Source organism: Ostrinia nubilalis, chromosome 2 (genome assembly GCF_963855985.1).
Source record: "Ostrinia nubilalis chromosome 2, ilOstNubi1.1, whole genome shotgun sequence".
In the NCBI taxonomy this organism is placed as follows: domain Eukaryota; kingdom Metazoa; phylum Arthropoda; class Insecta; order Lepidoptera; family Crambidae; genus Ostrinia; species Ostrinia nubilalis.
In genome coordinates, this window is record NC_087089.1 from 3,314,945 (window position 1) to 3,335,176 (window position 20,232).

The 20,232-nt window shown below is 39.3% G+C and overlaps 1 protein-coding gene across 1 annotated transcript in view; it reads left to right on the top strand.

Moving 5' to 3' along the window:
• Positions 1–20,232, top strand: part of LOC135079899 (uncharacterized) — a 107,840-nt gene that overhangs the window by 72,082 nt on the left and 15,526 nt on the right. The window contains exon 2 of the mRNA XM_063974533.1: positions 12,063–12,414. Coding sequence (XP_063830603.1) covers positions 12,333–12,414 — 82 coding nt within the window. The 5' untranslated portion in view covers positions 12,063–12,332. The remainder of the gene's footprint in view (positions 1–12,062; positions 12,415–20,232) is intronic.

Sequence of the window (20,232 nt, forward strand, 5' to 3'; positions counted from 1 at the left end):
CCGAATTGACAACTTCCTCATTTTTGAAGTCGGTTAACAAAGCGTAGTCGAACAACTCGTAATAAGCATTGAGCATGCTTATTTAAAGCAATGTTTAGACACGTATCAATTGCTCAATTAAATAGTGACATGCTTTGGTGGTAGTAATCAGCAATTATAACTTTAATTCGTATCTTAGGCTGGGTTGCACCACCTAACTTTGACCGAAACTATAACGATAACCGGCGTTTTTTGTATGGAGTTTGACAGATTTTTGACGTTTGTCAAAGTTAAAGTAAGATGGTGCAACCCAGCCTTAGCCTTAGAGTAGGCGCACACCGTTGATTTTTAGTTGGCCGATAGTTGTGCCCGATTTCAAATTGTATGAAGAATCGGCCAAATCGAATCGGCGTAGTGTGCGCACTCCCATACATGTCCAATGTCCATACTGATCAACAGCCCGACTAAACTATCGGCCAACGAAAAATCAACGGTGTGCGCCTACTCTTAGTGTCGACCCTACTAGAAATTGAACTTAGAACTTACGCTGATTCAACCGATTAAGTTGTCCTAAGAGCGGCTTATAAAGCGCATACTAAGCACTTCTCACATTTTAATAGACATTCTATGATTTCCAACCAAAGGACCTAAAAACAAAAACGATCGCATCTCTAATACAACTCTTATGTCTTGTGATTTAAAGACTGTTCTACAATACCAGCGTTTTCGATATTTTTTATAGGCACGATCTCGATAATACCGGGTGGTAGGGATGTTATGGATATGTAGTTTCGGTTATGGATACGGTTACGGATATTGGAATAATATTATACCGGTTTCGGTTACGGTTACGGATATTTCTTTATTTCAGATATCCGAAAGTTTCGGTTACGGTTACGGATATCTATGCTAAGTATAGAATGCAAATTCCAATAGTTGTCCAACACAGTTCATGCCTTACGGATAGAATGGGTACAACAGAAGAGTTTTCTTTGGCATCTGTCACCTTAGTTTGGTCTTATAAAAAAGCTTATATCATGGGATAAAACTAATGTTACTTCAAAATGCAATCATTAAATCAGCGTAGGGTACTTGCTTGACTCTGCCTACATCCGAAACTATCCGAAACCTTTGAATCGGTTATGGTTACGGTTACGGATATTTTTTTATTTCGGATATCCGAAAGTTTCGGTTACAGTTACGGATATCCATAACATCCCTGCAGGGTGGTGCCCTAAAAGGCGCTATCAAGAGGGCGAGGTCCAACTAACCAGGCGCCCTCAGCGGAGGGTCCTCACCGTGAGGACTCTTTCACTCCTTTGTAGTTCCTCCATTGTGTAGGATCACGCCTGTTGGCTGTCTCAATAATAAGTTCGAACAAAGGCCGCGTGTGTTACAAAGGTTAGTTCTTAAAATTGGTCGCTAGGAATGTTACAACCGATATAGACTTTATGTGACTTAAAGATAACTTAACACTTTCCGCGACATGAACTGCTATCTATACTAATCTATACTTCTATACTAATATTATAAAAGCGAAAGTAACTGTCTGTCTGTCTGTCTGTCTCTCTTTCACGCCTAAACCACTGAACCGATTTTGATGAAATTTGGCATAGAGATTGTTTGAGTCCCGGGAAAGAACATAGGATAGTTTTTATCACGGTTTTTTAAAACAGGGACGCGCGCGATAAAGTTTTTCTGTGACAGACAAAATTCCACTCGAGCGAAGCCTCGGGCGGAAAGCTAGTAAATAATAATTAAACTTCTATTGTGTCTGGGTTACTGTCCGGGAAAGTTACTTCCTTCCTCACTTCTGAGGAATCATTCTTATCTAGATTAAATAACTTGTAGTAGAGAGCAATAATACAGGGTGTTAGGTAAATGGGTATATGAGCCGACACCAGCCCATGTTAACATGGTCATATAAATGGTATGGTGAAGTCAGAAATTTGATATTATCATTTTATTTTTTTATTTTCATACAAAATAAATTTTATAAAATCCGATTTGTATGAAAATTAAAATAATTAAAATGAAGATATCAATTTTCTGACTTCACCATACCATTTATATGACCATGTTAACATGGGCTAGTGTCGGCTCATATACCCATTTACCTAACACCCTGTATAAAGTTAATGGGGTTTTAACCCTGACGTTCTACCCTAGACATATTTATAATGATAATAATAATGACCATTCATCATTTTGAGCAACTTTATTTCATGATCGTGGAGGATCTCAATCTAACACAGCTTTAATTTGTATGAAAAACATTTTCATGCAAACCTAAAATAACGGCTAAAGCCAACGGTTTCTATGTTTATACTTCGAATAATAGTATAAACGGTAAGCTTTGTGAACAATTACCGCATCCGAAAGAGGTGAGAGGCGATTTACAATGCAAACAGTGTAAGCGCTCCTTTATGACGTGTTTATTTGTATTCCAGTCTGCCGTTTGTGTGTGTGAGACTGGTCGGTGTGAATCACTTTTATGCGTTCTTTACGACTAAAGCCCGTAGAGCGGTCGCCGATGACACGTAGCCTTGCTGGAAAGACATCTAGCTTCTTATTGTATTACACATAGCCATTCAATTACCACTGTCTACATTTGCGAAACTTTAGAGGCGTTTGGTTCACTAGAAAATCTTTCATGGATTCTGTGGCGATATCTAAAAAGTCTTCTTGTATAGGAGACTAGCGGCCACCCGCGACTTCGTACGCGTGAATCCCGTTTTTCCCGCTAATTCCCGTTCCCGTGGGAATTTCGGGAATTCCTTTCTTAGTGCACCTCTACGGTACCTAAGCTACGTCCCTTCCAAATTTCAAGTGCCTACGTTTAGCCATTTAGGCTGTGCGTTGATCTGTCAGTCAGTCAGTCAGTTTCTCCTTTTATATATTTAGAAGAAGACTAGCGGCCGCCCGCGACTTCGTACGCGTGGATCCCGTTTTACCCCCTTAGGGGCCCGTTCCCGTGGGAATTTCGGGAATTCCTTTTTTAGTGCACCTCTACGGTACCTAAGCTACGTCCCTTCCAAATTTCAAGTGCCTACGTTTAGCCGTTTAGGCTGTGCGTTGATAATTATGTCAGTCACTCAGTTTCTCCTTTTATATATACAATATTTAGATTTCAAAACGCTAGTTATACTCGTATTGGGTCCTGAGCAAATCGTCCACACGATAATAAGTCTCTTGATGAGATGTAACTTTTTAAATTCTAAAGTGGCACAATGTATTCTGTCCCACTTTAACAAAAATAATTTAATATCATAAAAATAAATTCATCAGTGTCAAATTGTAAATAACATTGAAACAAATTGACTGGTCTTTTTTCTAAAACTACTTTCGTATAGTAAAAAAACTTAGTAAATAATCTTATCATGGTATTTACAGATCATTATTTTTCCATAATAACATGGTACCATAACAAGGTATTGATAACCCATGATTATGTTCTTTGACGGGTGTTACAACTGTTTTCACCATCATTCAAAGATTTCTATGTTGTATTTGCTAAGTTTATGGATATTTGCGTTTAATAATACACCTTGGGAAGCGTCCATGAACTGCTTAAATATCTCTGTCAGTCAGTCAGTCACTTATGTAAAAGTAAATGTAAATATAAGGCGAGAGCCGATTTACAGTTCACAGTAAAGTTGCTTTATTACGTTTATTTCGGTAGGAATGTTCCGCGGTGCACTGAATCATTTTTACTTCGACTTTTACAATGAACCGACGGTTTTGTTTGTTTGTGTACTGTAATGCGGTCGGGGAAGCGATTTGATGTTATTTTTGTGTTTAATTAGTTCCGTATTACGTGAGATTATCTTAGGATTGAATTAAGGCGGATTTATATTTGTCTGTCGTGTTGTGTAGAGACACATCAGAACGGAATCAGATGTATAACAAACATTTAGGCTGGGTTGCACCATCTTTCTTCGACAAACATCAAAAATCTGTCAAACTCCATAAAAAAACACCGGTTGTCGTTAAAGTTATGGTCAAAGTTCAGCCTTAGTATGGTAACGTTTTAACTAGCGTTATGGGTCATATCGTAATAGCTCCTAACGTGTCGTAGGTCTACTAAATATTTGAAACCGATTCCCTTTTGAAGCATCACAACAATACATCTCGTCAGATAAATAGAAATCCACCTTGACAAAATAACTTAAAATTTAAACTTATTTCGAGCTTCGTTCTGTAATATCTTTTACCACTTTTAACTTATAACATTTACCTCAAGATAAAATAACATTCATCTTAGGTTTTGATTCTCATACTTCTTTATCGTTTTTACGGAAATTGAGGTTCTAACGAAATTACCACGCAAACACAACAATGTACCTATGTTCAAAAATAACTTTGTCTTCCAATTTCAGCAAATTTGCAAAGCAGAGGACAACAAATTATGAAATCCCAGCATCGTATGGAATGCTAATAAAACCCAAAAGTTACGGCTACGCTTGTTTTTCATTCAGTAACAAAACAAATCCACAATGGAGGGGGACACAGAGATCCCTGCGACTGTATTTTGAGTGTTCTAAAGGCAGATCAGTCCTTTTTTATGTGTTTTTATTTAGGGACTTTTGTTCAAAAACATGTCAGTCCCATCGAATTCTAACCTATGCTTACATTAACATTTATTTATAAAAAGGCTTTATTAATCTTGCGAAATCATATCCACCACAAATGCGTGGTTGTTTTGTTGAACCCTGGCATAATTTGCATAATTTTTATTTTTATATTATTTTTATCAGTGTATTTTCTCCTTTCCTCTTTATCATAAATATCTTAATCTATTTAGTTATATTTATGTACTTAAACTCACCACACCCCAATCGTCACGTTGACGTGTTACGCGCGTTCTTTCGTCCTTAGGCTATAGCTGAAAATCAGTGGTTTGCTTTTAAGTAAACCAATTACTGAGCTATTGCCGTTTTGCATTGCTGCGACACACATTTCTGTATAAAGTGTGTACCTACAGGGTGGAAACGATAAGTGATCTCACTCGATTATTTCTAAACTATACCAGATATCGAAAAACTGGTTACTGATCCTGAAAGTGCTTCACGAGCTCTTTCAAATGGTACCAATATCAGGTTACAGAATAAGCGGGATCTATCCGAAAATTCAATGTTTCCAGCTTCCATACTAAATGTATGCCAACCACTCAATATTAGAAGTGTAATTTTTTTAAAACTTAAAATTAACTCTTAAATTGCATTCTTATTTAAAATTATTTATGGAAAACATTAGTTTTAGGCTTTATTAGCTATAAAATTTGCTATAATTTATCAAGAGATGAGTGCATTATCTGTGATAGTACTAAATGTATGGAAGATGGAAACATTGATTTTTAGATAGATCAAGTTTATTCTGGAACTTTATATATAGAATATTAATACTGTTGGATAGAACTCGTGAAGCACTTTTAGAATCAGTAACCAGTTTTACGATGTCTTTTGTAGTTTTTAATATTATGAGGCTGTACCAAATGTATGGAAGCAGGAAACATTGAATTTTCGGCTAGATCCAGTTTATTCTTCAACCTATTATTGGTACCGTTTGATAGAGCTCATCAAGCACTTTCAGGATCAGTAACTAGTTTTTTGATATCTTGTATAGTTTAGAAATAATCGAGTGAGATCACTTATCGTTTCCACCCTGTATATTGTATGTCATAATGATTTTTTTTCTTTTTATTTCTGTCTTACCATACCATGTCATATTGTCCTGAGGGTACTATTTTGTCCTACTTTTGGTACTTTCTGTTTGTAATGTGTGTTTCTGTTATGCAAATAAACGTTTTATCTATCTATCTATCTATCTATCTATCTAAATGTTGCTGCTTTGCTTGTTAGGGTAACTAAAATATTAAGATAGCTGTGTCCTGTCTCGGTGTCTCTCCCGAACTAATGACTAGGTGCACATTGTCTAAAGTCAACTTAAGAAGCCACGATAGACGAAAGTGAAGGAATCGGACTGGCCGACTCGTGATCCGGGGAACGCGGATTGGAATCCCGCCGCTCGACTATTGTGGTGAGCCCACTCGTAACAGAAGCATATTTAGCTTAGTTAGATGAGGGGCTAATTTTTGCAATACAAATTACTAATAATAATAATCTTTCTTTAAAAAAACTGTAGATCACGGTCTCCTGTCTCGGTGTCTCGGTCTCAGCACGAACTGCCGGAAAAAACCCAGGAGTGTCCTTCTATGGAAGGAGGGCCCATAGGCTAGGGAAGTCTTCCCTCTTCCTCTAAATGAGCCGCTAGCTGCCTTCTTTCAATGATCTTGAGAAAATGGTGTTAAAAAATTCATAATAACACCCTGCGGGGGGAACTTTTAAACAGCTGCACCTCTACAGAACTCTTAATAGTAATGGCTAAACATACGTACATTCACCTGTAACTTACAGGCTGTAAGTCATAGTTATGACTACGAGTCCAGCTTATATTTTGTCCTTCAGTGGCGATCAATGACAAATTTTCGAAGTACTGGGATACGACTCCACTGTGGCCAAATGCAACAAACGTTCTTGTTCACATTACACAAGGTTAGGCAACAGGTGGGCGATTTTAGCAAATCGAAATTAACGTCCGTTTGACTAATTTAATTTCGTAATGCCTTGATAGTTGATAACTAACGACCGCGAATTACGGATCGATTTTGTTATTCTTAGCAGTCATATTTTCATTGAGAAATCTTTTAGTTATTTTCGTACTAACCAGGGTTTTTCATAGTAACCGGCGGTTAGCTAACGTATTTAAAGATCTAGCGTTTAACTCAGTCAGTACCTGAGGTATGGGAGCGGCACGGGAGGGGTGGCATTGACATATTATGACGTGACCGAGCATACAAATCTGAATTCTCGCTAACGTCTGTCATCAAAAAAACACCCTCTGCCGCTCTCATACATCAGGCACTGATTGAGTAATGCTGAAATAAATAAATTTATATCCTTACATATTTTATCACATTAAGGGCACATCAAGCTTAACTCTGTGGAATTTTATGTAGTTTCTACACACGGAATTTGAACCTACAACTATACCTGACACTATAAGTAGTCTAGTACGAAAGGACAGGACCGACAATGAATCTTAATGAATGTCGATAAAGACCTTGCAACTCACGAAGGCCAGTGAGCTTTACTTGTGCGTGTACGTGTACAAGTACATGCACATAACGATAGTTTAATGTCTATCAAAACTTGTGAAAAACGAACAGTAGCGAGCCACCACACATGTAAAGACTATACTACCTTGCAGCCGCCCGCGACTTAACTACCTAAACTTGTAATAAATATTCAACGACCGTTACAGTGCCTACGCCGTAGTAGTGATGCTACGAAAATTCACGGAGTCACATTTTTAGCTACGAGCGCGAGCGTTACGAAAGTTCTTTAAAGGCACACTATCATATTTCATGCTAGTGCTAACTTTTACTGCTTTTACTTACAATTGCTTGAATTTAACAATTTATCACAGTATTGTATTCACCACTGACGCCCGTTTTCACAAACGATGCACAGCAAATTGAACGCACAGCGTTGAATAGAGCTCTGTGATTGTGTCACCCTGTGCGTTCACGCGCACTGTGAGACATTACAGTAATATTGTGAATACGGGCGTTAGTTTGTATCAAAACATCATTTCAACAATGGATAGGAAAATAATATTTTTACACTTGCTCAAATACAAAAGTAGGTATTCTCCTCTTAACTTTTGACATAAATCTAGCACCTCTATTTACCTTCTAACTCTGTAAAAACTTAAAACCTAAAACAAACCTTTGGGAATAGTCAAGCCAAAGTAAATAACGTTTTTTCGCTTAATTAAGTTCGGAGTCCCGTCTGATTCGAGTGAAATTGAGTGAGAAATTAGAATTTGATGTGTTTGACCGGGGAAATGTTTGAGGTATAACACATGTGAGGTCTGTCCTGGGGCTTTGGTTTATTTTAAGGATTAAAAGGAATAAGATAAATGCTTAGATACTCTGTTGTTTATCTATATTTTTATAGGTTGATTCACCAGATTTTTTTAATCACCGAAGTAACTTAGGTACACCCAAATTTTTAACTTAAAAAAAAGGGAGTTCTGTAGTCATTAGCATTACAGCTACTGTAGACTTACACTGCAGTTTCCCTCCAGAAACAAGACATTCTAATTAACATTTTCTTTTAACCAAATTGTTGAAGCCTTCAGCGTCTTAACCAAAAAAAATAATGAGATTTTATGCGTCCTGCCGAACGCGGAACCTCTGTATCGAAACACTCCATCTCTCTACTCACTGGAAAGCATTCTCTTAATACACTACTGTTAGTGTTGATGCCTATGCATTGAAGAATAGGCTAGTTTCCTAAAAACAATTTTAGTCCGTCAATTACATTATCAAAAAATATTGGACACGTATATTTTTATTTGTCAATCAAACAAGTAGGTAATAACCAAGTTATGATGCGGTAAAGCTTCGCGTGACGCACGTCACAAAGTGCCACACTTTTCAGCACGCTTTGACGTCATGGGCCTCCTCTTTTGAACTTTGGCGCGCTTTATCTCCTTCAATTTTCATTATTTTGAAAAAGTTAAAAATACGTGTCGAGTATTTTCTGATAAGTTAATGATCTGAGCTATTAATCCAAACTTTAAATAACCTAATTACCAAAACAGTATCGCGTAGTTTCAAAACTCCCATGTTAGCTCGTTCGTTACCGTTTTATCCCAAAGTTAAACTGTTGGGGTAATTTCATCTAACCCCAGACATTCCCTCTGGCTAAGATTTCACAGGGAACCGCCGGAGACCGCCAAAGCTTTGTGTTCAGATCAAATAACTGGCAACATTGTATTAATTATTATGTACAGCCAAAAAAAAACAACAGTAAAAACAAAATTCTTTATTTATATCGTGGCAACTGTACCTTCTTTTAAAATATACGTATAGGTACTCATGGCGTACACTCTCGATATAATTTTAAAAGTATGCTAAAATTGCAATATCTTCCTCGCTTTAGAATTTGAACAGTCAAGTGTGAGTCTAACCCACACGAAGGGTATTATTAGGCCAGTAGAATTAAACACAAAAATTGATTAAATCGGAAATAATTCCTACAAAAGATTTTTTTGCTTTAATGGCTTCATTGGTTGCCCATTAAGACTCTCCTAAGTTTTCGACTTCGACGGAGTTGTGCTTAAGTGGTGGGGGCCCCCGAAAGAGGCGTTTTTTCGGTTTTCCGGTTATACCGCGTAAAGGACTTACCCTATCGAAAAGTGGTCTTCATGACGGTTAAAGGGCACTTAATCCTGCATTGAATAAGACCAAATTCATATGTTTTGGACAAACCGTTCTCGCGCTAAAGTTCGGCAAAGTAGAAAATATACGTATAATTAATGACCCTCTCCACGTCCAATGGCTTGTTACCCACATGCTTCCAAGCCTTGTAAAGGGTCGCCTTAACCAGTGTAACCCTAACAAGGCTCACGAGTTTGATTCGCTTATCCTTGTTCGTCCCAGCCGTTCCTTAACTGCGGTTGCTGCACCTCTTCCTGGCACTCTCCTGAACGACTCTGTGTTACCTAATGTGGCTGCCCCTCTTCCTTGTACCCTCCTGTACGATTTCATTGCTGAGCCATATGCCTGGTCCAAGGTTCGACGCCACAAAATCAACTTCGTACGAGTGAAAATAGTTTAAATACTATTTCCCGTGCTTGCAACATTTTTCTTTACTGCTTCGCCTCTATTAGTCGTAGAGTGATTGTATATATCCTATAGCCTTCCTCAATGTATGAGCTATTCAACACAAAAATAATGATTTCAATCAAACTAGTAATTCTTAAGATTAGCGCGTTCAAACAAACAAACAAAAAACTCTTCAGCGTTTTAATATGAACTTGTTGTTGTTGATTTTTGGCGTCGAACCTTAGACCAGGCATACGGCTAGGCAACGTAGTCATGCAGGAGGATACAAGGAAGAGGGGCAGCCACAGTAGGTAACACAGAGTCGTTCAGGTGAGTGCCAGGAAGAGGTGCAGCAACCGCAGTTAAGGAACGGCTGGGACGAACAAGGATAGGCGCATCAAGCTCGTAAGCCTTGATAGGGTTACACTGGTTGAGGTGGCCCTTTTCAAGACTTGGAAGCCTGTGGGTAACAAACCATTGGACGTGGAGAGGGTCATTAATTATACGTATATTTTCTACTTTGCCGAACTTTAGCGCGAGAACGGTTTGTCCAAAACATATGAATTTGGTCTTATTCAATGCAGGATTAAGTGCCCTTCAACCGTCATGAAGACCACTTTTTGATAGGGTAAGTCCTTTACGCGGTATAACCGGAAAACCGAAAAAATGCCTCTTTCGGGGGCCCCCACCACTCAAGCACAACTCCGTCGAAGTCGAAAACTTAGGAGAGTCTTAATGGGCAACCAATGAAGCCATTAAAACAATAAAATCTTTTGTAGGAATTATTTCCGATTTAAAAGCTAATTCTACTGGACTATATACCTACATTATATTTTGTAAGCACCCTATGGGTACGGAAATCTAAAAAATAATGCCATAATAATAACAAAGGTTCCTTTTAAGGGTTCTCTTTGTTAAATTCAGACGCATACATGTTTTAATTACCTAATACATAATAGTGTTTTTTTTATGTGACAGGAGGCAAACGAGCAGACGTGTAGGATCTACCTTACATATCTTTATTCCTATATTATCTTAATGTATTTAAAATGCCCCCTAGAGCTAGAAGTCAACGATTTATTTCCCCTATTGAAAAAACATGCACAGTCAATAACCTTAGTGTCGTGTCGCCTTCGTAGCAACCGCATTGATTAAATCTTGCATTAATTGTGACAACAACTGGTTATTAATTCGTATAGTTATATCGTGAATCGTGATTATAGAGTAGAGTTCATGTGCCATAGATGTTATCAAACATTCGTGTATGTTTGTGAGAGCTAAGGTCATCGACTGAAACTTCGAAGAAAAAGGTTAAAACAATTTTATTTTATTAGCAATTAAAGTGAAAAGTTTTCCATAAGACACACAAAGGTTTGACCACTAGGGATGTGTTACCCTTTCACTTGTCACACACTCCGCAGTAAAAATTAGAGATACAGTAACTATTCATTGTAATAATGTGCCGTAGATGTTACAATGATTCATGGTTACATCTTGTTCAACTAACATAGGTTTTAAGTGCAATTGTTACTAACAAACTGAGTCCTGGTTACTTATTTATTTTATGGTAAAATGTGTTATAAGTGTTACAGTCAAAACTCATAATCAAAACCACTTTTGATCGAAAAATCAGTCATAAGTGATTTTACCTCATTTTTTACCAATCAATTAGTGCAAATTATTGGAAATCAAAGTGGTTTTGACCGATTATGAGTTTCCACTGTAAATGTACGAGTATAATAATGTAACGCCATAAGCACGGAAAAAAAAACAGTTTCTATCCTTAGGAGCGATATTTACTGAATAATGAACACCTAGTTACCTAAAAGCGTGTTTTGTTGTTCTTACAACAAACTTATAAAGATAAATAAAAACTTTCATGCAAATAATTAACTTTGAAAACTATGTTGATTGTGTCGAAACTCTGGCAATAAAACTTCGCCACGATACATAGTTTAACATGCTCACAAGCCTAACTTTTATTTAGTGTTTAGAACTTGTAGCCTCTTTATTAAGCAATTATTTCATTAGCCAACTCATGAACGACTTTTAGAGCAATCTTGATTCGTGTTTTACATTTACTTTTATGTTTTGAATAGCTTCTGAACTTCTAGTAATAGCTATTTGGTCTACTAAGAGTTTTATTCACGATTCAATGGGTTAGTGTAACTTAGTAAAACTCTGATTATTCATAAATAAATGTAGCTTTAGTTATTTTTTATTAAAACCAAAAGTCCCGTCAAGTCTATTTCTAATATTTTTTGGAACAATAATTGTTTTAGGTTTATTTTAATTAAATTAAGTACTTACTGTATTACTTTTTCTGGTGCATCTAGAAAAAGCTTCTTTATGACAATATAAACAAACACTTTTATTTTATTATTAACGTTAAATTCTATTGTTCCAGGTAACGAATCATGGATTTACATCATCAACGAAGTTTCACGTTTGAGAAGCTAACAAGCCGTCACAAAAACAGATGGAAGCTACTCACGTGAAGTGAACCAAGTGAACATGAAGTGAGATCTAAGTGAACATGAAGTGAGATCTAAGTGAACATGAAGTGAGATCTAAGTAAACGTGAAGTGTTGGTGAGTTCAAACAAGTGACAAGTGAAGAAGTGACAGTAAACAATGGACGAATGATAAGTGATGATGGATGAATAGAACCCGCTGTGATGGGGTGTGGACAGAGCAAAATAAACCTCTACCCAAGAAGAAACAAAAATGGAGGGAAAGGAAACAGTGCCAAAAAATCAGGTGAGAGTTGTCTTATAGTGAACTCATGAATTGTCATAATGACCCTACTTATTCGTGTGTTTTTAGGGCTCTGTAGTTTTCCTGGCATCCCAAATACCACAAAATTACAACATTGATCTTCTGAAAATTTAAATATGTCGTTAAAGTTTTGTCATAAGTTGTGATTTGTTGTAAGCAGGTGTTGTTCGGCTTACGATATATCGCCATCCTTCCATCAATATTCAAGATAAAAAATAACTAGATTATGTATGTATTTTAGAGCATATTTTGTTTATTTTCAACCCATAGCTAAGTATACTATCGTCATTACACTGGTTGTCACTAGAAAATTTAAATTCACAAAACAACAAGAACAATTTGCACTACAAATGTAGCTCTTATGGACCAAAACATAATGACGGTCTCAAGGATAACTGCTACATTGAAAATACCATTAAGCGGACCCTTAACATAAACGAATACAAGGGTCTCTTTAAAATTCATCCCAAAGAGCAGGGCCGGATTAACCATCTCGGGGCCCCTAGGCACAGCTCGTTTCGGGCCCCCCTTTTTTCTGTCGCGGAAGAAATGCTTTGCGCATCGCGGCACCGTCACCACTGCCGGGGGACAGGGTGGTGTGTGGGACTCAAAAGGACGGGGTATACCCATTAAAACCTCCGCGGCGTTCCGTCATCGCCCAAGTGGGGGTGTCGCGAGTGTCCGGCCGTAGCCTTAGACTTCTGCGACACCACCGGCGACAGCTCGCCTACACGGCGGACCCTACACGCCCACCTTGTGGGGGGCCGACGGGAATGGCCCGAAACGCCAAGCCGCTCCCGTCAGACGGAGGTGACAAGGGTGCCCCCGCACCCCCGGCCTGCTGGCCGCCACCTGAAGGGAGAGTAGAACGGTCGTACAACCGCCTTCTCCACCCCCTTCTCCGCCTGCGGAGCGATGAGGCGAGAGGATCGTACTTCCGCTCGCGCTCCGCTGCCTCTTTCTGAAGGATGACCTCTTCGCAAAAGGAGGCGACCGCCATCCAGCATCCTTCACTTCCCAGCATGGCGTTGACCAGATCCCGGCCCACGACCGCAGTGAGGACACGGCGCTACTCCTCCCAGCTTGTGCAGACCGCGAGGGTGTGCTGCACCGCCTGCACCGTGTCATCCGCCGCGCCGCATTTGTGGCACAGCGGGGATTCCTCTCGCCCGATCCTATGCAGGTACGAACAGAAGCAGCCATGCCCGGTCAGCACCTGCGCCAAACGGAACGTGAGCAACCCGTGCGGTCGTTCCAACCATTGGTCCAGAACAGGACGGCGTCCAGATTGCGGCGGCCAAACTGCGCGCGAGTCATGTCTTCCTTCCAGCGGTCGATCATGATCTCGCGCTCTTCCTGCCTGACGGCGCCGCGCCGCTCCGGGGCCGGGCGCTTTCCACGCGCCTTCTGGTCTGCCATCCAGTGACCAGACTCCAGCTTCTAGCTCCCAATGAGGAGTACCAGCAAGGACGCACGCCGCAGCATGCCCTACCGTTCGGTAGGTCCTTGCGACTTTCTGCGCTATGGCCCGCTGGGGCCTGCGCAGAAGGGCGGCATTCTCCCTCTTGTTGAGTGCGTCCGCCCAGATTGAGGCGCCATACAGTGCCATGCTCCTTAGAACGCCGGCATAAAGTCGACGACACCTCGTTTGTGGCCCTCCCAAATTCGGGAGGAACCAACTCAGTGCGCCGGCTGCCTTGAGGAGGCGTGGCGCTAGCCCGTTGAAGTGCGGGCTAAAATGCCACCTCCCGTCAAGCGTGAGACCCAGATATTTCATCTTTGACGTCAATCCTAACGTCCTCAACCACAATTTGGGCGTCGGGAGGGCCCGGAAAGAAGAGGGCCTCGGTCTTCTCCAGAGCGACTTTCAGGCCGAAGCGTCGCATTCTGCGAGCGACTAATGTGCCGCCCGCTGACGCCAGCCGTGCCGCGGCCCAAAATGTCTTCCCCCGGGCAGTGACCAGAGTGTCATCCGCATAGCATATGAAACTCATGCCCGCGAGAAGGACGCCCCGGAGGAGCCAGTTGAAGCCTAGGTTCCACAAGAGTGGACCGAGCACCGAACCCTGCGGAACCCCGCTGGCTACGCCGCGCCGTTAGAGCTGGCTGTCTCTGTTAACATACAGGACTTCGCGATTCCGTAAGTAATCGGCCAGCAGCGCTCGAAGGTACTGACACTGAGGCACTCTGTGATGTTGAAGTGCCTAGAGTATGGTGGAATGAGGGATGGTATTGAAAGCGTTGGCTTTATCGAATGATACAGCCAACACACCCTCAGTCACCCCTCTCCCTAGCCTCCGCAGTGAGGCTTTTTAGCCTCTGAAGAGTGTCGACGGTCGACCTGTCATGTAAACCAAAGCAGTAATGCCAACGTCACGAAAATGAATTAGGTTCCACAATATCGAAATAATTATGACGACTGAATGTGTAAACCAAAATAAGACAAAGTTTTAAGGTGGTTTGAGTTTTCTTACATAAAAATAATCTTTAATTTGATTGGGAGTGCTGGGCCCCTGGTCATAGTGGGCCCCTAGGCACTGGCCTAAAGTGCCTTATGGATAATACGGCACTGCCAAAGAGAACACTTTTCCCATAACATACCATATAAAGGGCACTAGAATCTAACAAAGTGGCCCTAAGAATGGATTCTACAATTCCCTATACTCTCGGCGTATTCTTTGTATATTTTATAAAGGAGTGCACGCATTCCTCTTACAAAAGGCGACGCGGCTTTAAGTATGTATAACTAGGGTTGTGCTGCAATCGATTATGGAAATAATCGATATTACTTTAATTAGCTCACTCACTTGTTTTCACTGACGATTTATTATTGTCATACTATAATCGGACTTCAGTGGACTTTTTCAATTATGTGTAAGTTGTTCCCATTTATTTTCCATAGAACACTTCCATCAACGATTCTAACACCAAATGTTATATTGATTTATTAAATTCCTAACTGATGGCTTACTGATAATGAGTCCTGTGATTTATTTTGATTAATTAAGTAATCTTTGATATTTTTTAATATTCTCGGTTAATTTGTCTCGGAAAGATTATGAAAAAAAAAGTTTGACTAAATACGACTTTTGATACCAAAAATCTACTACCTATTTTAGATTTCAATGTGGAGCATAACTATCATGAAAACATCTGTAAGTGGTCGCATTAGACCGCAGTAGCCATTGATTTATAATATTGTGTTTTGATTCACTGGTACTTTAAGGGATAATCGATGTTGTATCAATGTCCCATCCCTGAGTCATCTACGAGGTCTCCCAAAGTTGTGGGCCCAAGTGTGTGGCAGAAACTTCTCCTGAGTGATGGAATTGCTGGAGCTACTGAGAGCAAATACTTACTTCAGTGTTGGAAAGTTTCCTGAATTTTAATCAGTGTTTTCGTAAAGCCTATGTATAAGAACATGTTGAATATGATGCATCTATAGCGAAGTACCTTAATGGTGAAGATACTTCAAAAGGTAAAGGTTTTCTAAATCTGTATGTAATAAATAACGTTTTTAGATAAAATACTTATCTGAAGTTCTATAAATTCAGCAGGATGGCGGAATGACGTATTCATATTGAAAGCCTCATACTAATTATTTTATCAAATTATGACAAAACTGAAAACTATACTTTGTTTGTAAAATGAATACTTAGGACACCACGAAAAGGGTGAAATTCCCCAGTGAAGATTTTTCCCTGTACTCGTAGAAAGTCTGTCTATTGTTATAGATGATTGTTGATTATTTATTAATATGAAATAACCTTAACGAAAGCTTGTAAAAATTATAAATTACCTTCAAACAAACCAGAGTTAACCCGTTTAAAACTACAAAAACAACATTTCAACAAGCGGTGTTTATAATATTTTGATACTAACAAACGCTTCCCGTGACGTCACGGCTTTCAAACAATGGTTCAACTGGATCCAGTCTATTGTGCGAGGGATTGATCGGGACAGGTGTTTAGAAGAGCAGTTCAGCAGTTTATTTTACAGCTCCGTTTGAGCTAATACATAATCTAGAATACATAGATAGCCCATGGATAGAACTATTTAGAGTAGGCGCATACCGTTGATTTTTAGTTGGCCGATAGTTGTGCCCGATTTTAATTTGTATGAAGAATCGGCCAAATCGAATCGGCGTAGTGTGCGCACTCCCATACATGCCCATACTGATCAACTGCCCGACTAAACTATCGGCCGACGAAAAATCAACGGTTTGCGCCTACTCTTAATGTACACCACATAAAGCTGACAAAAGAAACGTCAGTTATACGGCACAATTTAGGCGTTTTATTGCTAGGAAGCGATCACTTCCAGACAACAGGCAAAATACGTTCATTAAATAAGTCGTATTGATCTAAAATATGGAATATTTTCGTGGACAGTGCGAATCTCTGACGTCGATTAAAGTTATCGACGAACGTTCAGTCATTTGGACGTTTGTTAATTCGTTGGCGGCCAAATGAGAATCGATGTTTTAGCTTTCGATATGGCATGGCGATGAATGTGATTGAGGTATGGATGGATCGGTCAAAGTTGAGGGCATCAGAGTCACTCCTACTGGACACTTCCACTCTTAACACAAGCAAAAGCTTGCTTGGAAAGGTTAACAGGGAGACAGGAATTTACTAGTAATGAAGTTTATGAAGATATATTTAACTCTTAAACGCAAAAACTACTGAACGGATTTTGATGAAACTTTAAAGTACATATTTCTGAAATAAACTACTTTTACGTTCTAACCTACTTATGAATTTGTGCAAACTTTCAAATAAACCCTCAAATACTGTAGTTTTTTAAACTCATCGCCCATCACTTTTCAAAACCTATACCGCAGACAACACTCCGCACTGCAGATGGCGGGACTGGAAAATGTATTATTAACGGGAAACAGGAAGCGCCAGGACTTAAATGGTTAACAAATTGCGCCGAAGGTTTAAAATAACGGGCTTAAGTCAGGATTGTAGCTTTGTTTGGGTTTATAACAAGCATATACGGCTGTTTTATTGCTGCTGTAGGACTGCAGGGTTTTGAGTGCTTTTTAGTTCCTTTTTTTCAGTACTTTGTACTTTTTGACTGTCCCGAGTAGCTACTATCATTTTGATGATGATAGTGAGTGTGTGAATGAAGGATTTTTCAGTGATAGTTTGATTTCATAGTCATTCCCATACAAAACGGCAATGGTTTTCATTCATTCGTGAGCAAACTTTAGTGCAAATTTCTTTATTAAGAAAAACCTTAAAACTAAAATCAACTGACGATTCCGAGTTTGGGAACCATTGTCAGACGATAACACACAAGTACGTCATGTTTACGTTCCGGTGATTCCGATCGCCGTTTAGGGTTATATTTTGTTATATCGGATTTGTGCTAGTAATAAATTATTGTATGTCACGCGGTAACTTTTTTCATGGTTATTAGCAATAACTTGTAGCGAAAGATCCGTGATGGCATTTCTGTCTAATGAGGTAACATAGACATATCATCATCATCATTTCAGCTATAAGACGTCCACTGCTGAACATAGGCCTCCCCCAGTGATTTCCGTAATGACCGGTTGGTAGCGGCCTGCATCCAGCTCCGCCTTCTGACAAACTCGTCGTGGTCATGGGCCACCTTATGGGTAGACGTCCCACACTGCGTTTACCGATACGTGGCCTCCACTCCAGAACCTTGCTGCCCCATCGGCCGTCAGTTCTGCGTACTATGTGCCCTGCCCATCGCCACTTCAGCTTGCTAATCCGTCGGGCTATGTCAGCGACTATTTCGTTTACGGATTTCCTCATTTCCGATTCGATCTCGTAGAGAAACACCAAGCCACCTTACCGATCAACTTACGCTTCAGTTCAAAAATATAAAAGTTTAATTTTTAAAAACAAAAGTTTGAGTACCTCTCTGCGAGTAAAATTTAAATGACAAAATATAAAAAGTAAATAACACAAATAAGTATAAAAAGATATCCAAAATAATTTCACCATTTCCCCTTAAAAAACCATACGGGCTCATCTGACGAGCGTCATTCGCAGGCCGACGTGGACCAGCCTCCGTAACGGCTACGTCACGGGCAAGGCTATTTTTTGTGGAAAACTTTGCATATTTCGCGCATTTTTAGGGTTCTGTGGTCAATAAAAAACCCGTAAGCTATGACCATTCGGCGCTTAGCTTAGACTCTTGGTACTTACTAGTAAACTGCAATGTAACTTGGATAAAATATACTTATGATCAGAGATAGTTTTTTAAGATTTTTGTCGTTGTGATAGACAAAATTTGTAAAATGTAACGGCCTTCTATCCAACGCTTAGTTTACGCCCGTATTTACAAACATTACTATGAGGTCTCAGAGTGCGCGTGGACGCACAGGCTGACACACAAACCAATCACAGACCTCTATTCAATGCTGTGCGTTCGAATTGCTGCTTTACTTAAGCAAACACCGTTTATGAATACGGGCGTTAGACAAAGCTTCAGTTCAAACATAGCTTTAAATAAGCAAAAGTTCGAGTATGACTTTTTAATTTCATAAAATTATTTTTCACATAAAGCGCTACGAGTAAAATTATGACAACATATAAAAAGTACTATAACAGAAATATAAAAAATATACAAAATAATTTTACCATTTCCCCTTAAAAAACCATACGGGCTCATCTGACGAGCGTCATTCGCAGGCCGACGTGGAGCAGCTCCGTAACGGCTACGTCACGGGCAAGGCTATTTTTTGTGGAAAACTTTGCATATTTCGCGCATTTTTAGGGTTCTGTGGTCAATAAAAGACCCGTAAGCTATGACCATTCGGCGCTTAGCTTAGACTCTTGGTACTTACTAGTAAACTGCAATGTAACTTGAATATACTTATGATCAGAGATAGTTTTTTAAGATTTACGTTGTGATAGACAAAATTGTATAATATACCGGCCTTCTATCCGACGCTTAGTTTACGCCCGTATTCACAAACATTTCTATGAGGTCTCACAGTGCGCGTGGACGCACAGGGTGACACACAAACCAATTACAGACCTCTATTCAATGCTGTGCGTTCGATTTGCTGCTTCATTTAAGCAAGTATTGCTAGTGAATACGAGCAATAGAGACTTACGAGTGAACTGCATTATAGCTTATGCATTCAGAATGCTGTTAAGACTGAACTTAGACATAACTTTATTGCCTAATATTGCGTAAGCCTTTACGAAGTCATAATTTGACTAACTTATAAACTTAGTAATGCAACTAGATAAATAAATATACCCCTTTATTGTACACCACACAAAACAAGTAAAGAAATAAGTACACAAAATACGACACAATTTAGGCGGTTTTATCGCTATGAAAGTAGATTTCGATTCTATAAAGTTCTTAAAATATAGTACAAAATGCCTTTAGTGACGTTTTTTATTCTCTAACTAAAGTAAAGTAAGTTGCAACTTCCATAAAAACAAATGATTTCAAAGTAATTGGATCCTACGGAACTCTACACTGCGCGGTCGACACGCACTTACCCAGTTTCATTCTTTCTTTTGTTACAATGGACTCGGTGGACGGACTGAGAAAACCTTTGACGGTGAACTTAAATGGAAAGTACTATCTTTGCGCACGAAGAAACAGATTAGAGAAAAGAAAAAACAGCGAATTTAGAGGAAAAAATGAGGTCTAAAAGATAAATTATATTGTTTTTGTATTTTAATCTGCACTATTTCATAGGAAAATTAATATGAATGCTTTTTAATGTATCGAGTTTTTAAAGCTGTAAATTGTTAATGAAGCGCGCAAATTCCAATATTTTACTTCTATGGAAAA